The 18862-nt window shown below is 44.3% G+C and overlaps 2 protein-coding genes across 9 annotated transcripts in view; one reads left to right on the forward strand and one right to left on the reverse strand.

The window, feature by feature from the left end:
* lhcgr (luteinizing hormone/choriogonadotropin receptor) overlaps positions 1 to 18862 on the reverse strand; it is a 165320-nt gene that overhangs the window by 44661 nt on the left and 101797 nt on the right. The gene's annotated exons all lie outside the window — the stretch shown is intronic.
* Positions 1 to 18862, forward strand: part of acoxl (acyl-CoA oxidase-like) — a 54378-nt gene that overhangs the window by 20702 nt on the left and 14814 nt on the right. For both annotated transcript variants that reach the window (XM_079635585.1, XM_079635586.1), the window contains exons 14-17: positions 748 to 857; positions 6680 to 6791; positions 7382 to 7469; positions 18792 to 18862. In XM_079635585.1, the coding sequence (XP_079491711.1) occupies positions 748 to 857; positions 6680 to 6791; positions 7382 to 7469; positions 18792 to 18862 (381 nt within the window). The remainder of the gene's footprint in view (positions 1 to 747; positions 858 to 6679; positions 6792 to 7381; positions 7470 to 18791) is intronic.

The following is an 18862-nucleotide window of genomic DNA, read 5'->3' on the forward strand; positions in this document are numbered from 1 at the left end:
AGAGCTACTAGGACTCAATGTACAAAGTCAGTCAATAGTCTCTACTGTAAACCACTTCTCTAAATGGTGTGAAAGTGTAAAACAGACATTTACATTGGTCTTTAGTATTTTATATATTACTAGTCATTAGAAGTGCACTTAATAGAACTTTAAAGGGTTCTGTCAGACATTTCATATATAGAAACTTTTATGGGTTTCCATCATGAGTTAATTTTATGGATTTAGTTTTAACTTTGTTTTAACTCCCTTTTAATTTGAATCACGTTTTATGAATTAGGCAGCTCGGAAAATCACTAGACATTTTTTAAATAACCCATTAAACATGAACGTTTTATGCAATCATTTAAGATTGTTCTTTACAATTGAGTCAAGAATCCTAGAGTTATATATACTAGAACACCACTGAACGTTTTTTGAATAGTGTACACTTTTAAAAAGAGTATATACTACGGAAATAGTATACTTTAAAATAATATACTTAACACCATGTGTTTGTACACTTAATTGCATTTTAATTGCAATTCAATTAAAATGTATTATAGTTCAAATTTATATTAAATGCAATTAGTTGAACTTGCATTTTTTTTTCACGATTGCAAAGAAATGACATTAATGCATCTGTTAAAAGCTCAATTAAATGCACTTCTCAAGGACACATGGGTGATATTTTTTACTTTACAGTGATATGTGCCTGAGCAGTTCTTTCCCCTTCCGCTTGTCTGTAAGCAGTCTTCTGTTGTTGTGCAGGTGGTGGTGCGAGAGCTGCTAACCCAGCACACCAAACAGATGGGGAACAACCTGGTGATGGGACTGATTAGAAACTGGACCAGCTCAGTGTCAGACAGCCTTAGAACCAGGTAAGAGGTGAGACAGTCAGACAGACAGACAGAAAGAGAGACAGGAAGTCAGACAGGCAGACAGACAGACAGACAGACAGACAGACAGACAGACAGACAGTCAGACAGACAGATAAGTAGTGATATGAAGACCTTATGTCAAAATGATTAATGGCTTTGACCTTTGACCTTAGGGATTCCCCTCCCCTTCCGGTATGTGGGTCAGGGGATTAACCTTTGACCTGCTAGCCCGTCGATCATGTGGTTTTGACAGGTAGTTTGACCTGTTGCCCCTCCCTATTATATATCATGTTTTGACAGTTAGTTTAATCGTTTGAAGTGGGGTATAATAATTCATCATGTGGGGTTGACAGTAAGTTTGGGCTTTTGAAGTGGTTATAAAAATGTCATAGTTTTGACAGTTAATTAATTTTATAGATAGTTTGACGGATGTTTTTGTTCGTTTGAAGTCAAGAAGGGTTATATAGGAAGTGTGTGTCACAGCTGGGGTTGCTGGACACTGTGGTAATGAGGAGATTGAGAATATATATATCATATTTTTCACACTGACAAAAGTTGCAAAAAAAAAAAAAAAAAAACATCTGTTCTTTTAAAGGTATATAAATGAAATGCTTATAAATAAAACATCTTACTAAAGTTGAAAAATTATTATATTATTATATAAAATTATTAATTTATTTTAGGCAGACAGTCAGGCAGACAGACAGACAGACAGGCAGACAGACAGTCAGTCAGTCAGACAGACAGACAGACAGACAGACAGACAGACAGACAGGCAGACAGACAGACAGGCAGACAGACAGGCAGACAGACAGACAGTCAGACAGACAGGCAGACAGACAGACAGGCAGACAGACAGACAGACAGATAAGTAGTGATATGAAGACCTTATGTCAAAATAATTAATGATTTGACCTTAGGGATTCCCCTCCTCTTCCGGTACGTGGGTCAGGGGATTAACCTTTGACCTGCTAGCCCGTCGATCATGTGGTTTTGACAGGTAGTTTGACCTGTTGCCCCTCCCTATTATATATCATGTTTTGACAGTTAGTTTAATCGTTTGAAGTGGGGTATAATAATCCATCATGTGGGGTTGACAGTAAGTTTGGGCTTTTGAAGTGGGTATAAAAATGTCATAGTTTTGACAGTTAATTAATTTTATAGATAGTTTGACGGATGTTTTTGTTCGTTTGAAGTCAAGAAGGGTTATATAGGAAGTGTGTGTCACAGCTGGGGTTGCTGGACACTGTGGTAATGAGGAGAATATATATATATCATATTTTTCACACTGACAAAAGTAGCAAAAAAAGGTATATAAATGAAATGCTTATAAATAAAACATCTTACTAAAGTTGAAAAACATTTATTTAGCTAAAACTTTGTTTACATTTTTTAAATAAATTTTAGTAACATAGGTTATTATTCATTGGTTATATATTTTATTAATAATAATTTAATTTAAAATGGAGATTTCTTCATTTGTGTGCGCGGGTGCAAAACAGCTTAGAAATGATATTAAATTATTTATTTATTTTATAGTTTTCTCTGATGGTCGTGTTTAGGATATAGAATATGCCGTTACGGTACAAAAATCATCAGGGCTATGGAAAGCCCCCAGCATAAAGATGTAAACCCCCGCATGGACAAAAAATGCTGATTAAATCTTTTCATATAAATGAGATTTAAGACGACTAAGTACAGTTTTTCAACAATCTAAAGTTTTTGAACAGACATTGTTTAATAACAATTATACTTTAGGGTCACCGACTCACCGTTAAACAAAATCATTACAGTAATCTTCTAAAAGATACATAGATTATACAAATGTATTAAAACTTTAAAGATTTAATTTAAACAATCTTTTCATTTTAAAAGATCATATTTAAACTTTTTACGATTATGCTTTGAAATTAATTTAGTATGAACAAAACTTTGGCTCTGGAAAGGTGTTAGCAGACTAACATTACATGATGCACAGGCTCATCTGCTCTGTCACCCTATATCTTGAAGCGAACATTATTGTCAAGTAACGTATTTCTCTGAAGATGTGATGGGATCGGAAGGACATTATAAGCAGCCTATCAATGGGGATCGGTCTGAGGCATCACAGATTCTAAATGTCTTCATTGTTGTCATATTTAATATAAATATGATCTTCATTGTTGTCTCTCTCTAAAGATAGGCCTATGAAATTTATGGGGAAATGTAATTTTTTTTCAATAATTCCTTAAGTAGTATCTGTGAGAAAATCCCCACATAGGCCTATCTTTAGAGAGAGAGACAACAATGAAGTTGATATTTATATTAAATATGACAACAATGAAGACATTTAGAATCTGTGATGCCTCAGACCGATCCTCATTGATAGGCTGCTTATAATGTCCTTCCGATCCCATCACATCTTCAGAGAAATACGTTACTTGACAATAATGTTCGCTTCAAGATATAGGTGTAAATTTCAAAGTTCTTTACATGCAACCTGATAAATAAAAAATATACTTTAAGTTCAAGTCAAGGTTTTCCATAGACCATCGATGTAGAATATTTGTTTTTATTAGTTAATTGAATTTAATTTAAACAATCTTTTTATTTTTAAAAGATCTACTTTAAAGTTTTTATACTTATACAAAATATTTGCAATGTCTCGTTCTGATCACTGCACGCACTCGCACGCACACACACGCACGCATGCACGCACGCACACACGCACGCACACACACACCCACACACACACACACACACACACACACGGCTCCTTTACCCCTTTACTACTTCAAACGAACAAAAACATCCGTCAAACTATCTATAAAATTAACTAACGGTTAAAACTATGACATTTTTATACCCACTTCAAAAGGGGCAACAGGTCAAACTACCTGTCAAAACCACATGATCGACGGGCTAGCAGGTCAAAGGTTAATCCCCTGACCCACATACCGGAAGAGGAGGGGAATCCCTAAGGTCAAAGGTCAAAGCCATTAATCATTTTGACATAAGGTCTTCATATCACTACTTATCTGTCTGTCTGTCTGTCTGTCTGTCTGTCTTTCTGCCTGTCTGTCTGTCATTCTGTCGGTCTGACTGCCTGCCTGTCTGTCATTCTGTCTGTCTGTCATTCTGTCTGTCTGAATGTCTGCCTGTCTGTCTGTCTGTCTGTCATTCTGTCTGTCTGACTGCCTGTCTGTCATTCTGACTGTCTGTGTCTGTCTGTCTGTCTGCCTGTCTGTCTGTCTGTCTGTCTGTCTGTCTGTCTGTCTGCCTGTCTGCCTGTCATTCTTACTGTCTGTCTGTCTGCTTGTCTGTCTGTCTGTCTGTCTGCCTAAAATGTTTTTCAACTTTATTAAGATGTTTTATTTATAAGCATTTCATTTATATACCTTTAAAAGAACAGATGGGGTTTTTTTTGCAACTTTTGTCAGTGTGAAAAATATGATATATATATTCTCCTCATTACCACAGTGTCCAGCAACCCCAGCTGTGACACACACTTCCTATATAACCCTTCTTGACTTCAAACGAACAAAAACATCCGTCAAACTATCTATAAAATTAATTAACTGTCAAAACTATGACATTTTTATACCCACTTCAAAAGCCCAAACTTACTGTCAACCCCACATGATGAATTATTATACCCCACTTCAAACGATTAAACTAACTGTCAAAACATGATATATAACAGGGAGGGGCTAGCAGGTCAAACTACCTGTCAAAACCACATGATCGACGGGCTAGCAGGTCAAAGGTTAATCCCCTGACCCACATACCGGAAGAGGAGGGGAATCCCTAAGGTCAAATCATTAATTATTTTGACATAAGGTACATCTAACACTACTTATCTGCCTGCCTGTCTGTCTGTCTGTCTGCCTGCCTATCTGTGTCTGTCTGTCTGTCTGTTTGCCTGTCTGTGTCTGTCTGTCTGTCTGTCTGCCTGTCTGTCTGTCTGTCTGTCTGTCTGCCTGCCTGCCAATCTGTGTCTGTCTGACTGTCTGTGTCTGTCTGTCTGTCTGTCTGTCTGTCTGCCTGCCTATCTGTGTCTGTCTGTCTGTTTGCCTGTCTGTGTCTGTCTGTCTGCCTGTCTGTCTGCCTGTCTGTGTCTGTCTGTCTGTCTGTTTGCCTGTCTGTGTCTGTCTGTCTGTCTGTTTGCCTGTCTGTGTCTGTCTGTCTGTGTCTGTCTGTCTGTCTGCCTGCCTATCTGTGTCTGTCTGTCTGTCTGTTTGCCTGTCTGTGTCTGTCTGTCTGTCTGTCTGTCTGTCTGTCTGCCTGCCTATCTGTGTCTGTCTGTCTGTTTGCCTGTCTGTGTCTGTCTGTCTGCCTGTCTGTCTGCCTGTCTGTGTCTGTCTGTCTGTCTGTTTGCCTGTCTGTGTCTGTCTGTCTGTCTGTTTGCCTGTCTGTGTCTGTCTGTCTGTGTCTGTCTGTCTGTCTGCCTGCCTATCTGTGTCTGTCTGTCTGTCTGTTTGCCTGTCTGTGTCTGTCTGTCTGTGTCTGTCTGTCTGTCTGTCTGCCTGTCTGTCTGTCTGCCTGCCTATCTGTGTCTGTCTGACTGTCTGTGTCTGTGTCTGTCTGTCTGTCTGTCTGCCTGTCTGTCTGTCTGCCTGCCTATCTGTGTCTGTCTGACTGTCTGTGTCTGTGTCTGTCTGTCTGTCTGTCTGCCTGTCTGTCTGCCTGTCTGTCTGTCTGTCTGCCTGCCTATCTGTGTCTGTCTGTCTGTTTGCCTGTCTGTGTCTGTCTGTCTGTGTCTGTCTGTCTGCCTGTCTGTCTGCCTGTCTGTGTCTGTCTGTCTGTTTGCCTGTCTGTGTCTGTCTGCCTGCCTGTCTGTCTGTCTGTCTGTCTGTCTGCCTGTCTGTCTGTCTGTCTGTCTGCCTGCCTATCTGTGTCTGTCTGTCTGCCTGTCTGTCTGTCTGCCTGCCTATCTGTGTCTGTCTGTCTGTCTGTGTCTGTCTGTCTATCTGTGTCTGTCTGTCTGTCTGCCTGTCATTCTGTCCGTCTGTCTGCCTGTGTCCGTCTGTCTGCCTGTGTCTGTCTGTCTGTCTGTCTGCCTGCCTGCCTGCCTGCCTATCTGTGTCTGCCTGCCTGCCTGCCTGTCTGTCTGTGTCTGTCTGTCTGTGTCTGTCTGTCTGCCTGCCTGTGTCTGTCTGCCTGTCTGTCTGTCTGCCTGCCTGTGTCTGTCTGTCTGTCTGTCTGTCTGCCTGCCTGCCTGTGTCTGTCTGTCTGTCTGTCTGTCTGCCTGCCTGTGTCTGTCTGCCTGTCTGTCTGTCTGTCCCTAAGGTCAAAGGTCAAAGCCATTAATCATTTTGACATAAGGTACATCATATCAATAGTCAGATAGACAGACCGGCAGAGTGATAGACAGATAAAACGATAGATAGATAGATAGATAGATAGATAGATAGATAGATAGATAGACATTGTCACAATACAAAGCTGGTAGAAAATCTGCAAAGTTACTCTAACACTCATCATTAGGCTGTGTAAGATCAGCTTCTGTCACACAGCTATCAAACACCTTTCAAAGCCACACACAGACGGCTCACCCCTAAGGAACATGTCTACCCTCGTGTGTTTACACTCACAGTTAGGTCAACAATTTAGCAATTTAGCCTAAGAGGAAAATTTGAGGTGCTAAATTGTTTTCTGGCCTGCTATTCATAACATATTAACCCAAATCGAGATTTTCAGTCGTCCGTCATAGGCTGAATAAAATCAGCTTTTTTGTTGTTGTCTAGAGGCGATTCTGATAGTGGTTCGGTGGTTTTATACAGTATCTCTTTGTTTGACTGAGTTAATCTGTATTTCTTTTGGCTATTTCCTTGTTTATCTAGCTTTCTTGGCTTCAGTGTGGACCAAGTAGGAGACCTAATGTTCCTGCTGAAAGCGGTGAGCTACAGGGAAAGGGTGTTACAGCGCAGTCTAGCAAGTCGACTTTACACAAAGGTCAGTCGCTCTGTTTCCTCTGTGTTTTAACACTGCTTTTTTTAAGGAGATGTGTGACAAGATCTATAGCAAGTGTGAGTACCTGTGAAATGCTTTAAGTGAACATTTATTGGCTATAAAGTACCAATCTTTTAAGTGCCAATAGAAAGATAGATGAAGAGTTTCAGTTTAATTTAATTAATTTATATTTAATTAATCTATATTTGTTTAGATTTTTTAGAGAAACTGCTCTCGTATGTTTTTCTGTCATCTCCGCCCGCATTCATATGCATATTGAATGAGCTTATTTTTGTTTATTAGAACTGTGGCGTGATTCTTGTAAATGTGATTAGTTCAACAAAACACATATGGGGAATGACCGTGGTGGTGCTTTACCTTGGATACGAGTAACCGTGCAGTTTCCCTTTTTTTAGGTGTGCTATACACCGTTTAAATGTCACACCAATGATTTGCTACATGTAGACTAGAGAGTATTTTAATTGAACAAAAAAAGCAACATTAGTCATCTATATATATATATATATTTGCTGTTTTCCTGAAACTATAAATTGTAACAAATTGTATTCGATGCTATGTATTCCCTTGAACAGATAGAGAAAAACAAAGATGAGTTTTTTATGGCCTGGAACGCTTGTTTACATCACGTGATCACTTTGGCAATGGCACACATACACAAAGGTGAGCGAAAGGGGAAGTTACGCTTGTTTGCTTGAATACATTTCTGCAAATGTACTTTTTCTCATGCATATTCTCATTGAAAAATTTGAAGGATGCCCGCATGTCATATGTACATGATCCCAATAAGCAGGGCTTGACATTAACTTTTTGAGGCACTTGTCCTTCGGACAAGTAAATTTATGTTTCACTTGTCCATGCACAAAAGTCACTTGTCCGGGTAAAGATTTATAATTTTATCATTTATTTTTGATAAATGCCACTTTCTACCCTGCAGAGGCTGATTTACCAAGGGATACTTTAAAACGTGTAGCTACTTTACATCTGAACATTAGCTAATATGTAACTATGTACATTTAACCAATAAAAAAGCTGTTAATGCTTGTTTACAGCACACGGATGCCGACGCTAGCAAGCTAACGTCACTTACTTGTCAGCCGGGTTGGGTTGCCCCCGACAGACGCCACAGACCATTACTCAGTCTTCATAAATAACCCAGTCCAATTCATTTCCATTTGGTTACAAATTTTCATTCCCGTTTTAATTTGTATGGTGCTGTTGGTGTAACTGTAAGGTGACTTGTTTTTGGAGCTTTTCCTGGCGCTTTGAGGCAGGTAAAAATGTTTCAACTTGGACCGACTCCTGATTGGCCAATCAAAGCAGTTGGAGTTGGACGCTGGTTCGACGGATTGTGGGGAAAAAAATGTGTTTGTTTCAAATCGGTAAAATTAAATCTGTAAAATAGACGTAATGAGTGGCACATAACGTGAAGTAACATGGCATTTTATTTTGTTTGAAATTTTACTTCTCCAGTGGGACAACTCATTTTCACTTCCACTTGTCCTACAAAAAAATCCACTTGTCCCGGACAAGCGGACAAGCCTTAATGTCGAGCCCTGCCAATAAGTATTTGGATGCTGAAGCCACACTTAAACAAATGCCTGAATGTCATTGCATTAGTTGCACTTTTTATCTAAACATTAGTGTGTGTGATAGACCGAGGCCAAGGGGATTTTTAATGACCACAGAGAGTCAGGACCTCGGTTTAACGTCTCATCCGAAGGATGGCGCTCTTTTGTCAGTATAGTGTCCCCGTCACTACACTGGGGTGTTAGGACCCACACAGACCACAGGGTGAGCGCCCCCTGCTGGCCTCACTAACACCTCTTCCAGCAGCAACCTGGTTTTCTCAGGAGTCTCCCATCCAGGTACTGACCAGGCTCAACCTTGCTTAGCTTCAGTGGGCAACCGGTCTTGGGCTACAGGGTGATATGGCTGCTGGATACACTAGTTCGGTTCGCTTGGTTTGTTTGGTCCGGACCAACAAAAAAAAACATTTAGTCCTGGTCCGATTGGGGTCCGGTTCACATTGGCATTTTAACCCTGAACCTAAAGATACTGAGCCTAAAGTCATAGGGATTCGTTCACAACCTAATTGGTCGGCTTTTATTACATACTTCGCGACGGAATTTACCGAACATCCAAAACAATACTAGCCTGGTTTCGCCCTCCTACGTACTTACACTCAATTAAAATTTTCCTTCAGTACTAGGTCTGGGTTTGCGGTGTATTCTTGGGTTTTCTCCGGTCAATTTTTTACCGGTCCAATCAGTGAACAGATGGAGTGTCTGAGAACGATGACGTTGAGATCGTGCGCTAGTTCGAGTCGTCATACGTCACGACCAAACGTTAGCGATTGGTTACGGCAGATCCAGAGTGGCTCTGGGCAGATCCAATAGTTTTAAACTTCAACAGAGTACCCGTCTACAATGAAGTTAACGCTTGTCAATGGAGAGAGGCCAGACTCTCTGTACAAATGAAATGTACGAGAGTCTGGTAGGACCAAGCTAAAACAATGCTGTGTTCTGGGCTAAATGTGCTCGTTGTATGTGCGTCCCTACATATGATGGTATTCTGACCAGCTGAGAACTCGTGAAGAGCTTATAAAGTGTGTAAAGGAGTCAAAACAGCGGCAGGAATCCCTCCGTCACACACACATACCAAGATCTGCTGCGGTGAGACGCGGTTCTGATGCCAGTACCGAACTGTGATGGACAACATCACGACTATGACGAGAAAAAACAGGCGTGAGCATTTTGTCCTGTTTAGGGTCGTATCTTGTGACATCATGTCCTGTTTTTGGTTCGTTTACATGTCTTTGGTCCGTGTTGGGTTCATATTTCAGTCGAACCGCACCAGAGTTCATTTGGAAGCGGATCTAGACCCATCTATTCAGCGTCTCGGTCCTCTTGTTTGGTGCACACCAGGGTTCGGATGGCAATCTAATTTTAATCTTTTAATCTAATTAAAAATGCAAAGTGTGAACACACCCTGAAAGACCAGCTGGTGAAAAGTCATTGCAGACATGCCTTAGAAATGGAAAGTTAGTTCTGAGAGAATTGGTTTGCAGATTACACTTGTTTTGATATTTAGACATTTTTAAGTGTGACTCAAGTGTCCAAATACCTTTTTTGTACATTTTGGCCACTGTGAATTTGTTCTTAGCATTAAAAATATTCAGAAAACTTAAATTACTTTTCTACATTAAAGTCCCCCAGTGGTGAAAATACAGCTTTTAATGTTGTTTATATGTGGTGTTTTTAATATGCTTTAAGACGAACCATGTGTAAATTCATAAGTCGACATCATTGCTGAGTATTTTCTGCTTAAAACTGCAGTGAACCAAAGACTTTTAAAAAACACGGTTTGAAATCGCTGGTGTTTCTGACGTCACAAACTACCTTGTAACCAATCAGATCAACGTGTGATCGTCAACCAGTGGATCTGTGAGTGAGTGGAGGCGGGGCTCATTTGCATATTCATAGAACCACGTATACTAAATGAGGCAAGGGTGTCGAGTTACATTCAAGATATTTTAAGGCATGAAGATTTTTATTTTCAAGGGAAAAAACATTTAAATATGTCATTTTGGTGATCAAATATGAGTTTAAAGGGATACAATTATTGACTACAGGGAGACAATAGGTTACTGTCGTAACCCCGGTTCTCTGAAACATCGAGTGGAGAGATCCACCTATGGGAAGGGCATCCGTACCTGACCTCTGCAGAAGCATCCAATTGCACCAAGTCTGGCTAGACAGACAGAAGCGCGCAGCCAATGCCAGGTAAGGCCCCGCCCCCTTACCTAGTGGCATATAACGCCTGCAAGCGCTGCTATTCTCCAGTAAGTATATTCGCTTCTCGTGCGGCAAGCGGGGCAAAGCTGGTGGATCTCTCCACTCGATGTTTCAGAGAACCGGGGTTACGACAGTAACCTATTGTTCTCTTTCATCATCTCGTGTTCGAGATCCACCTATGGGAGAGACATGGACAGCTCCCCGATTGCCCAATACACTCACAGTGAGGTTCTGAAAGCCAGAGAAGGACGGTCGCCCCAGGGGGGGGGGGCGGTGCCTGACACGTCCCATAATCATGAACCTGCAATCCTGACGCACACACATAACTGCTGTGCACATGCAGGACATGAAACATGTATGTGGTAATAACCCCAGCAACACCAATGTACATATATACATCCAGGAAGGACTGGAAATACGTGCTTGGTGACAGGAATGTGCATGGCCTGCCGGCCCATTCACTCCTTATTCGTTACTTCCAACGGGGTTACAGGGAAGGTCTAAGAAGACCCCACCCCTAAAACCGAATGTGCTACCGAAATTCTGGTGACATCCAGCCGGTAGTAACGCACAAAGGTATGAGGAGAAGCCCAACTGGCAGCGGAGCAGATGTCCTGCAGTGACACTCCCCTAAACAAAGCCCAAGAGGCGGCTAAGCCCCTTGTGGAATGAGCTCTGATGCCCCCTGGGGGCTGCACTCCTTTTGATTCATAAGCCACAGCTATAGCATTCACAAGCCAATGTGAGAGGCGTTGCTTAGATATGGGACTCCCTTTGTGAGGGGGCGCCCATGAAATAAAGAGCTGGTCGCTCTTCCGGAACGCACTGGTCCTGGTCATATATGTCTGTAAAGCACGGACAGGACACAGAGCATTTAGCCTCTGATCCTCCGGGGAGGAAAACGGTGGAGGGTGAAAAGCGGAGAGCTCCAACACCTCCGAAGTGAACGCAGGGAAGCACTTCGGCATGAAGGCCGGATTAGGCTTAAGGGAAACCTTATCTCCACTAAGAGAGAATTTAGTGCACGAGGGATGAACCGAGAGTGCATGTAGCTCACTGACACGTTTAGCTGATGCCAAGGCCAAGAGCAAAACTGTCTTGAAGGACAGTAGCTTAAGGGAAATACTTCCCAGAGGCTCAAAAGGATGTTGAGACAGAGCCTCCAGCACCATGGAGAGGTCCCACTCAGGAACAGTTCTCCTGACGACTGGCAAAGAGCGACGGGCACCCTTCATAAATCTGCGGATTAGAGGATGCTGCCCGACTGTTGAGCCCTCAAAGCCCACATGACAGGCCGAAATCGCAGCCAGGTAGACCTTAATGGTGGAAAAAGACCTCCCTTTTTCCATGAGGTCTTGAAGGAAACACAAAATATCAGGAACTGAGCACTGATAAGATGTGAGACCACGCCCATCGCACCACCCTTCGAACACTTGCCACTTACAGCCATATAAGGACCGTGTAGAAACGGCTCTGGCATTCTGTATAGTGGCAATCACACGCGGCGAAAGCCCCAGTGCGCTTAGGTTCGTCCTCTCACGGGCCAGGCCCAGAGAGCCACCCTGTCCGGGTGTGGATGGTAAATCTCCCCGTTCGCTTGGGACAATAGGTCCGTGCGTGGGGGGAGGCGCCACGGCTCGGCATATAACAGAGGGATTATCTCCGCCAGCCACGGTGCTTTGGGCCACCTGGGTGCTATCAGAATGAGAGACAGGCTCTGCTCTCTCACCCTGGCCAGTGTTGGAATTATCAAGCACAGGGGAGGAAAAGCATACAGCAGCACTCTGGGCCATGGGTGGGCCAGTGCATCTACCCCGAGGGGTGCGTCCACGTCCTTTAGCGAGAAGAACATAGGACAATGGTAGTTTTCGCGCGAGGCGAATAGATCTACGGCTGCCTGTCCGAATCTCATCCATAACATATCCACTATCTGGGGGTGAAGGCGCCAATCTCCGTAGATTGGGTTTCCCCTTGATAGAAGATCCGCGCCTCTGTTCAGAATGCCCGGAACATGAGTCGCGCGTAACGACAGGAAAACCCGTCTGCTCCACACCAAAAGCTTGTAAGCTAGAGCGTGAAGTTTCGACGAGCGCACGCCGCCCTGACGGTTGATATAAGCCACAGCCGTGGTATTGTCGCAGCGTACGAGAACATGATGTCCCTGCAGGCGAGGCAGAAAATGATTCAGAGCTTTCCAAATGGTCAACAGCTCTAAATAATTTATGTGCGCTGAACGTAGTCTGCTCGGCCACAGACCGTTCACCGTTCTGCCCTCCTGGGTGGCACCCCAGCCTGTTAAGGACGCATCTGTCGTCACAACTTTCCGCATCATAACCGTCCCCAGAGGGGTTCCCTGTGCGTAAAAGTCTGCGCTCTTCCAGTGTCGCACGGCTGCCGAGCAGGCGCGCGTCACTATTACAGAGCGGCAAAGATCGCGAATCGGGCTGAAATGTAGTGACAAAACCCATTTCATGAACGCTCTCATTCTCAGGAGTCCCAGTGGCACAACTTGGATGGATGAAGCCATAAGACCCTGCAGCCTGAGGCATGTGCGATATTGTACTTTCGCCCCCTCTCTGAACTGCGACAGACAGTTCATTAGAGAGAGAACGCGCTCTTGAGAGAGACGCGCTCGCATGGAGACTGAGTTCAACTCCAAGCCCAGGAAAATGACATTCTGACTGGGTGTAAAATTGCTCTTGCTCACATTCACTCTGAACCCGAGAGATGTGATGTGCGCGAGCACACGGCAGGTGTCCTGCAACACTTTCTCCTTCGATTCGGCTATTATGAGCCAATCGTCTATGTATGTCAGAATCCTCAGACCAGACATTCTCATGGGTGCTAAACCCGCCTCCGCACACAGACAAAAACTGCGAGGACTCAGACTGAGTCCAAACGGCAGAACTGTGAATTCGTAACATGTGCCTTGGTAGGCGAAACGAAGAAACTTCCTGTGTGGCGGATAAATGCTTATATGGAAGAAAGCATCTTTCAGGTCTACCGATGTGAACCAGTCGTTCTGTTTTATGGCGCGGGCGAGCGAGCCATGAGTTAGCATTCTGAAATTGTATTTCCTCAAATGTTTGTTCAACACACGAAGGTCCAAGATAGGGCGGAGAGAGCCGTCCTTCTTTGGGACCAGGAAATAACGAGAATAAAATCCCTGATTCATCAGACTGGGGGGCACCACCTGAATAGCTTCCTTGTCTAGGAGGGAGGATATTTCCTCTTTCAGAATGTGTGAAGCGTTCTTTTCCGTGTGTGAAGAGAGAACGCCGTTGAAATGCGGGGGTTTCATTGCAAACTGCAGTCTGTAGCCCTGCATTATAGTACGCATCACCCACTCGGGAGCCGAAACAGCTTGCCAAGCCCGTTCGTGACTCGCGAGTGTTCCCACCCGAGCCGCAGTTGAGCTGTGTAAGCCCAGCTGACTCATTTGTGATGCAATGGCGCCCTCTAGTGGACGAACTAGGGGCGACATGCCGGGGTTTAGAAAGATTTTCTCTCTCTGCAGGGAGATTAATTCTCTCTGCGGAGAGAGATCCTCTCTCCGTAACGAATTCATTTGATTCGTTTGTTTTAATGTGTTTTTTGTTCTTTTGTGTGTTTTGTGTTGGGGGAACACTGGGGCCGAAGCCTTTAATAATTTGGTGAGGGGAAGTGAGTGTGTGCGGTGTGGTGACACTGCTTTTTGACTTTTCCTCACAACAGACCCCTCGAACGTGAGGGGGGAACACACGTTCAACAAACACATGGGCTGGGCAGCCTCGCGAGAGACCCTGCGTCTTTTGGACAGGGGTTCTTGGACATGAAGAGAGTCCAAAAGGCTCGTAGCCCGTGAAAGTGGACTCGATGCCCCCACCGGCCGAACATCAGGCAGGCCGCTTGCGTTTCGAGTCGGTGGGGGTAGGGTTAGATGGTCTTCCAGCCGCGGCCGCGGCGGGAGTAGATTTTCCCCAGTGCTTACCAGGCGGTGGGTTATTCTGCCGTGGGGCGGGGGGTCTGTTGCGGGGCCTTTCCTTGCCCTGGTGGAAATGTCGTCCCATGGCAGGTGGGTTAGGCAAACGCGCAGGGGGTGCCTGGCGTGGGGCCGCCTTCCTAGGAAGGCATAACTTGAAGGCCTCGTCCTCCTTCTTTTTGTCGTCACACCGTTGTTGCATCAATGCGACGGCGGGGCCGAAGAGAGCCCGGCCGGGCTCCACCGACGCGCCCGCGATGCGCCGCTTCTCACTGTCAGGAAGGCCCGACAGGTTAAGCCAGAGCGCGCGCTCTCCCACCACAGAGAGCGCCATAGAGCGCCCGCAGGCTTGGACGGCCTGCCGAGCGTTACGGAGGACGAGGTCGTTCACCGTGAGGATCTCCTTCCACAAGGTTAAAGAAGGAGTTCCCTTTTCCAGCTGTTGCCCTAATTCGTCCAAAATCTCCGCCTGGTAAGCGGAGAGAAGTGAAGAGACGTTCAGGGCCCTGACAGCCAAGGCCGAGGATTTGTATGCGGCCTGGTGAACTGAGGCAGAAAAACGGTCCATCTTGTTGGGCAAGACCGGCTTCGAGGGAGCGAGCAGCCCTCCATGAGCGGGGTTAAGGTGCCTGGCGATGGAAGGCTCGATAGCGGGGGGGTCACCCATACCATGAGCTGCCATGTCCTTCACCTCAAGACCCGTGAGACCGTGTTTGAAGTCGAGGGGGTCGCTCCAATTGTGCCTCATGTGCTTCGCGCACGCTGGAAGGACGGGGAAGAGTTGTTTTCTCGGACCGGGAGGGGGTCCCAGCACTTTCCCGTCGTAAATATCCCTCTCCTGGTCGGTGGCGCTCTGTGGAGCCGGCCATTCCATGTTGAGGCGAGCGGCCGCTCGCTCACAAACTTCCAGGAGGATGGACTGAGGCAAGGCCGTGTGGGCGCTAGCCTGGGGAAAGCCAGAGGGCGGGATGGCCTCCTCGTCCTCTGAGATCCCAAGAAGAGCCGCGTCATCCTCATCGCCGGAACCGGCCGGTTCGTCGACGAGGGTGAGGTTGCCCGCGAAGATGTCCTCTTCGGGGAATGCGGGATTGGGCTGGTCAGCCCAAATGAGTGAGGTGGCGCCCCGGGAGTCCCCCGGTAGCGCGTCGTCGTCACCGTGTCCCCCATCCGAGTCAGAGAGGCCGAGCTCGGAGCACTGGGTCGCTGCAACTTTCAGACGACGTCGTAAAAGCTTCTTGGGCAGCATAAGGCAGTGACTGCAATTTTCCGGGTTCTCCAAGGCTTCTTGAGCGTGTTTAAGGCCCAAGCAGACCACGCAGAACGGGTGAAGGTCCTTAGCGGCGATGAGCGCACCACACGCGGCCGGGCAGGCCCGTGATAGGCTGTTCCCCGGAGAAGCGGAAGGTTTAGACAGCGACATTCCGGAGAAGAACTCGGAAAAATCCGTGGCGGGCAGCCGTGGAAGGAGGAGCAGGTGAAACGGCGAGAGCGCGGGCGGCTCCGAATGCAGAACACAGCAGAAAGGCTGAAAAGACGACTGTCACGTCTGACGGAGGCTGATCAGGCGATATGTCCTCCTGAAGACACGAAAGTGAGCAGCGTAATCCAACCGAACTGTGTCAGTGCAGAGATCGCGAGAAGCGAATGTCAACTGGAGAATAGCAGCGCTTGCAGGCGTTATATGCCACTAGGTAAGGGGGCGGGGCCTTACCTGGCATTGGCTGCGCGCTTCTGTCTGTCTAGCCAGACTTGGTGCAATTGGATGCTTCTGCAGAGGTCAGGTACGGATGCCCTTCCCATAGGTGGATCTCGAACACGAGATGATGAAAGAGAACTTTAATACATTAATACACTTAGGATGCCAGTATTGCAAAAAAAGCCTATTCTTAATGAGTATTTTTGTCTTATATTATCCAGTGAAAATGTCTAAAAATCCTTGAGATTAGAAAAAGTTGCCGATTTAAGTTATCTAATTTTCCAAATTAATTTATAAAATATTGAAACCAATATTTAATCATACTTTTTTAAAAATGATAATTCAATAATAAATAAAATAAATGTAAAACACATCAACAAAATTGTATTGATCCCCAATATCTCAATTAGTGTTGAAGTAAATTGAGGTATTTTTATATATTTGTCCTGGAAAATAATTTCTCATTTAAAACATTTTGCAGTGAGTATGTTGTTGCAACTGGTCCCTAAATGCTACTTTTCACTATTTTACACTTAAATGTGTAACAGTGTAGTGCATGTGCATTTTAAAACATTGTAAGGTTTAGAGTAGGTGATTCATGTGCCCGTGCAGATTATAAAAACTCACAACACGTCTTTGATCATTAAAGACTGGTTACACTTCCCTTTGACTTTCTGATTCACTCTTACACTCAGTAAGCAACAGAGAAGTCTTGTGCATTCTGAGCCTCTGATGTTCTAGAGTATTTCCACATGCTGTGTGTGTGTGTGTGTGTGTGTGTGTGTGTGTGTGTGTGTGTGTGTGTGTGTGTGTGTGTGTGTGTGTGTGTGTGTGTGTGTGTGTGTACATGGGTTTGTGTGTCAAGATATATTTTCCTCCCCTGATAGCAAATTTCCATTCTCTCACCCTCCTCCCACACACTTATACACACACACACACACACAGAGAGAGAGAGATCATGCGCTAATTTTCTCTGAGATGGGGCTGATACCATTGAGATGAGTTTTTTTTATTCACACCTTATACGAGTGTTTCAGTCTGTTCTTTCATTTATGATATTAATACTGACTTCTATATGATTGTAACACATAGTAGTAGCCACAGATCACAACATATGTATTGCTATATTTACATTGCTCATTGCCTGAAAACCAAAAAAAACCCAGACATTTTGTGTCACATGCACTGTAAGGGAACTCTGAATTTAAATTCAAGCATAGTTGTGAATTCAAACTATGGGATAAAATCTGCACAGACGCAACAATGTCTATACATTGGAAAATATGAATGCAAATAAGTTGTTAAACAATCAAAGCTGCTTTAAAGGGCTCATATCATGAGCAATCGAATTTGACTTCATCTTTAGAGATAAAAGAGCTTGATGCACTATGACAATGCACTGTTACTTTCAAAACTCAAGACTTCCTCCCCAGTGCAAAAAAGCAGAGTTATTGAATTGATCAAAGAGACGAATAATCATTTATTCTCAATAATGTGGCTGTAGGATTGAAAGTCCCACCTTTCAGTTAAAAGAGCTTCAACACCTTTTTGGTACACTTTTTTTTTCTAGAATGCAAATTCACATTAGCTGAATTTACAATATTATGATTTGAATTATGTTTTGTTTTATATTGTTATGGTCTTTCCTCTTTCAAGTAGATAAAAAAAAAAAAAAGATGCCTGGTGGTGCAGAAGACTTTGGTGCATCAAAGCGCGGCTTCTCATTTCACAAGTGAAAGGAGTGTTTCTTAAAGGCACAGGCACATTTCTTTCGAAGGTTCAGGGAGAAGCTGAAAAATAGTCTGAAAAACTGATTAAGATGCGTTTTGGTCGATTGTATCACAAGTGGACGACGCTAAATACAGGTGTAAATGGAGTCTAAAACTTTTGAGCTTGTCCACTTTCAAGCACTTCAGAGGTAAAAACACATTCGACCGGATTGCTTTCGTAGTGTAAACGCTCATGTGGTCGAATGTGTTCGAAGAGCCACAAAAGACGTCTACTCTCCGCCAACTGACCTAATGCGTAAACATTATGGGAAGCGCTCTAGCCAGATGGGATTTAAACTTTGTCGGCTTGAGACCCAAGATTGGTTTGAAGATGAAAAATGTACCAAACACATGCTTTTCTCACCATTCCTGATTTCTTACACACACACACACACACACACACACACACACACACACACACACACACACACACACACACACACACACACACACACACACACACACTAAAGCTGATGCTCTTATTTCGTCCATTAGATCGAAAGATCTGAAAAAACATATACATGAACATAATATACTTGAAGAAATCAGGACAGAAGTGGTTAAAGTGGACAAAAGAGACGGATTAAAACACCAGGTGTAAATGGGAACGTGTCTCCTTCGTCTACTTGTGATCCGATAAACCAAAACACATCTTAATATGTAAACAGGACCTTCGATGCTAATAACTTAAACCTCAGGGGTTTTTAAACCATCTTATTAATAATATTGTATTTTTGAAAATATCTAATTTTGTTTCTGCAGTGACCTTGGAGCAGTTTGCTCTCGCCATTCAAGAGTGCCATATCAAAGAGGACCATGCCTTGCTCACCAAG

This window comes from Phoxinus phoxinus, assembly GCF_949152265.1.
Source record: "Phoxinus phoxinus genome assembly, chromosome: 14".
Taxonomy (NCBI): Eukaryota; Metazoa; Chordata; class Actinopteri; order Cypriniformes; family Leuciscidae; genus Phoxinus; species Phoxinus phoxinus.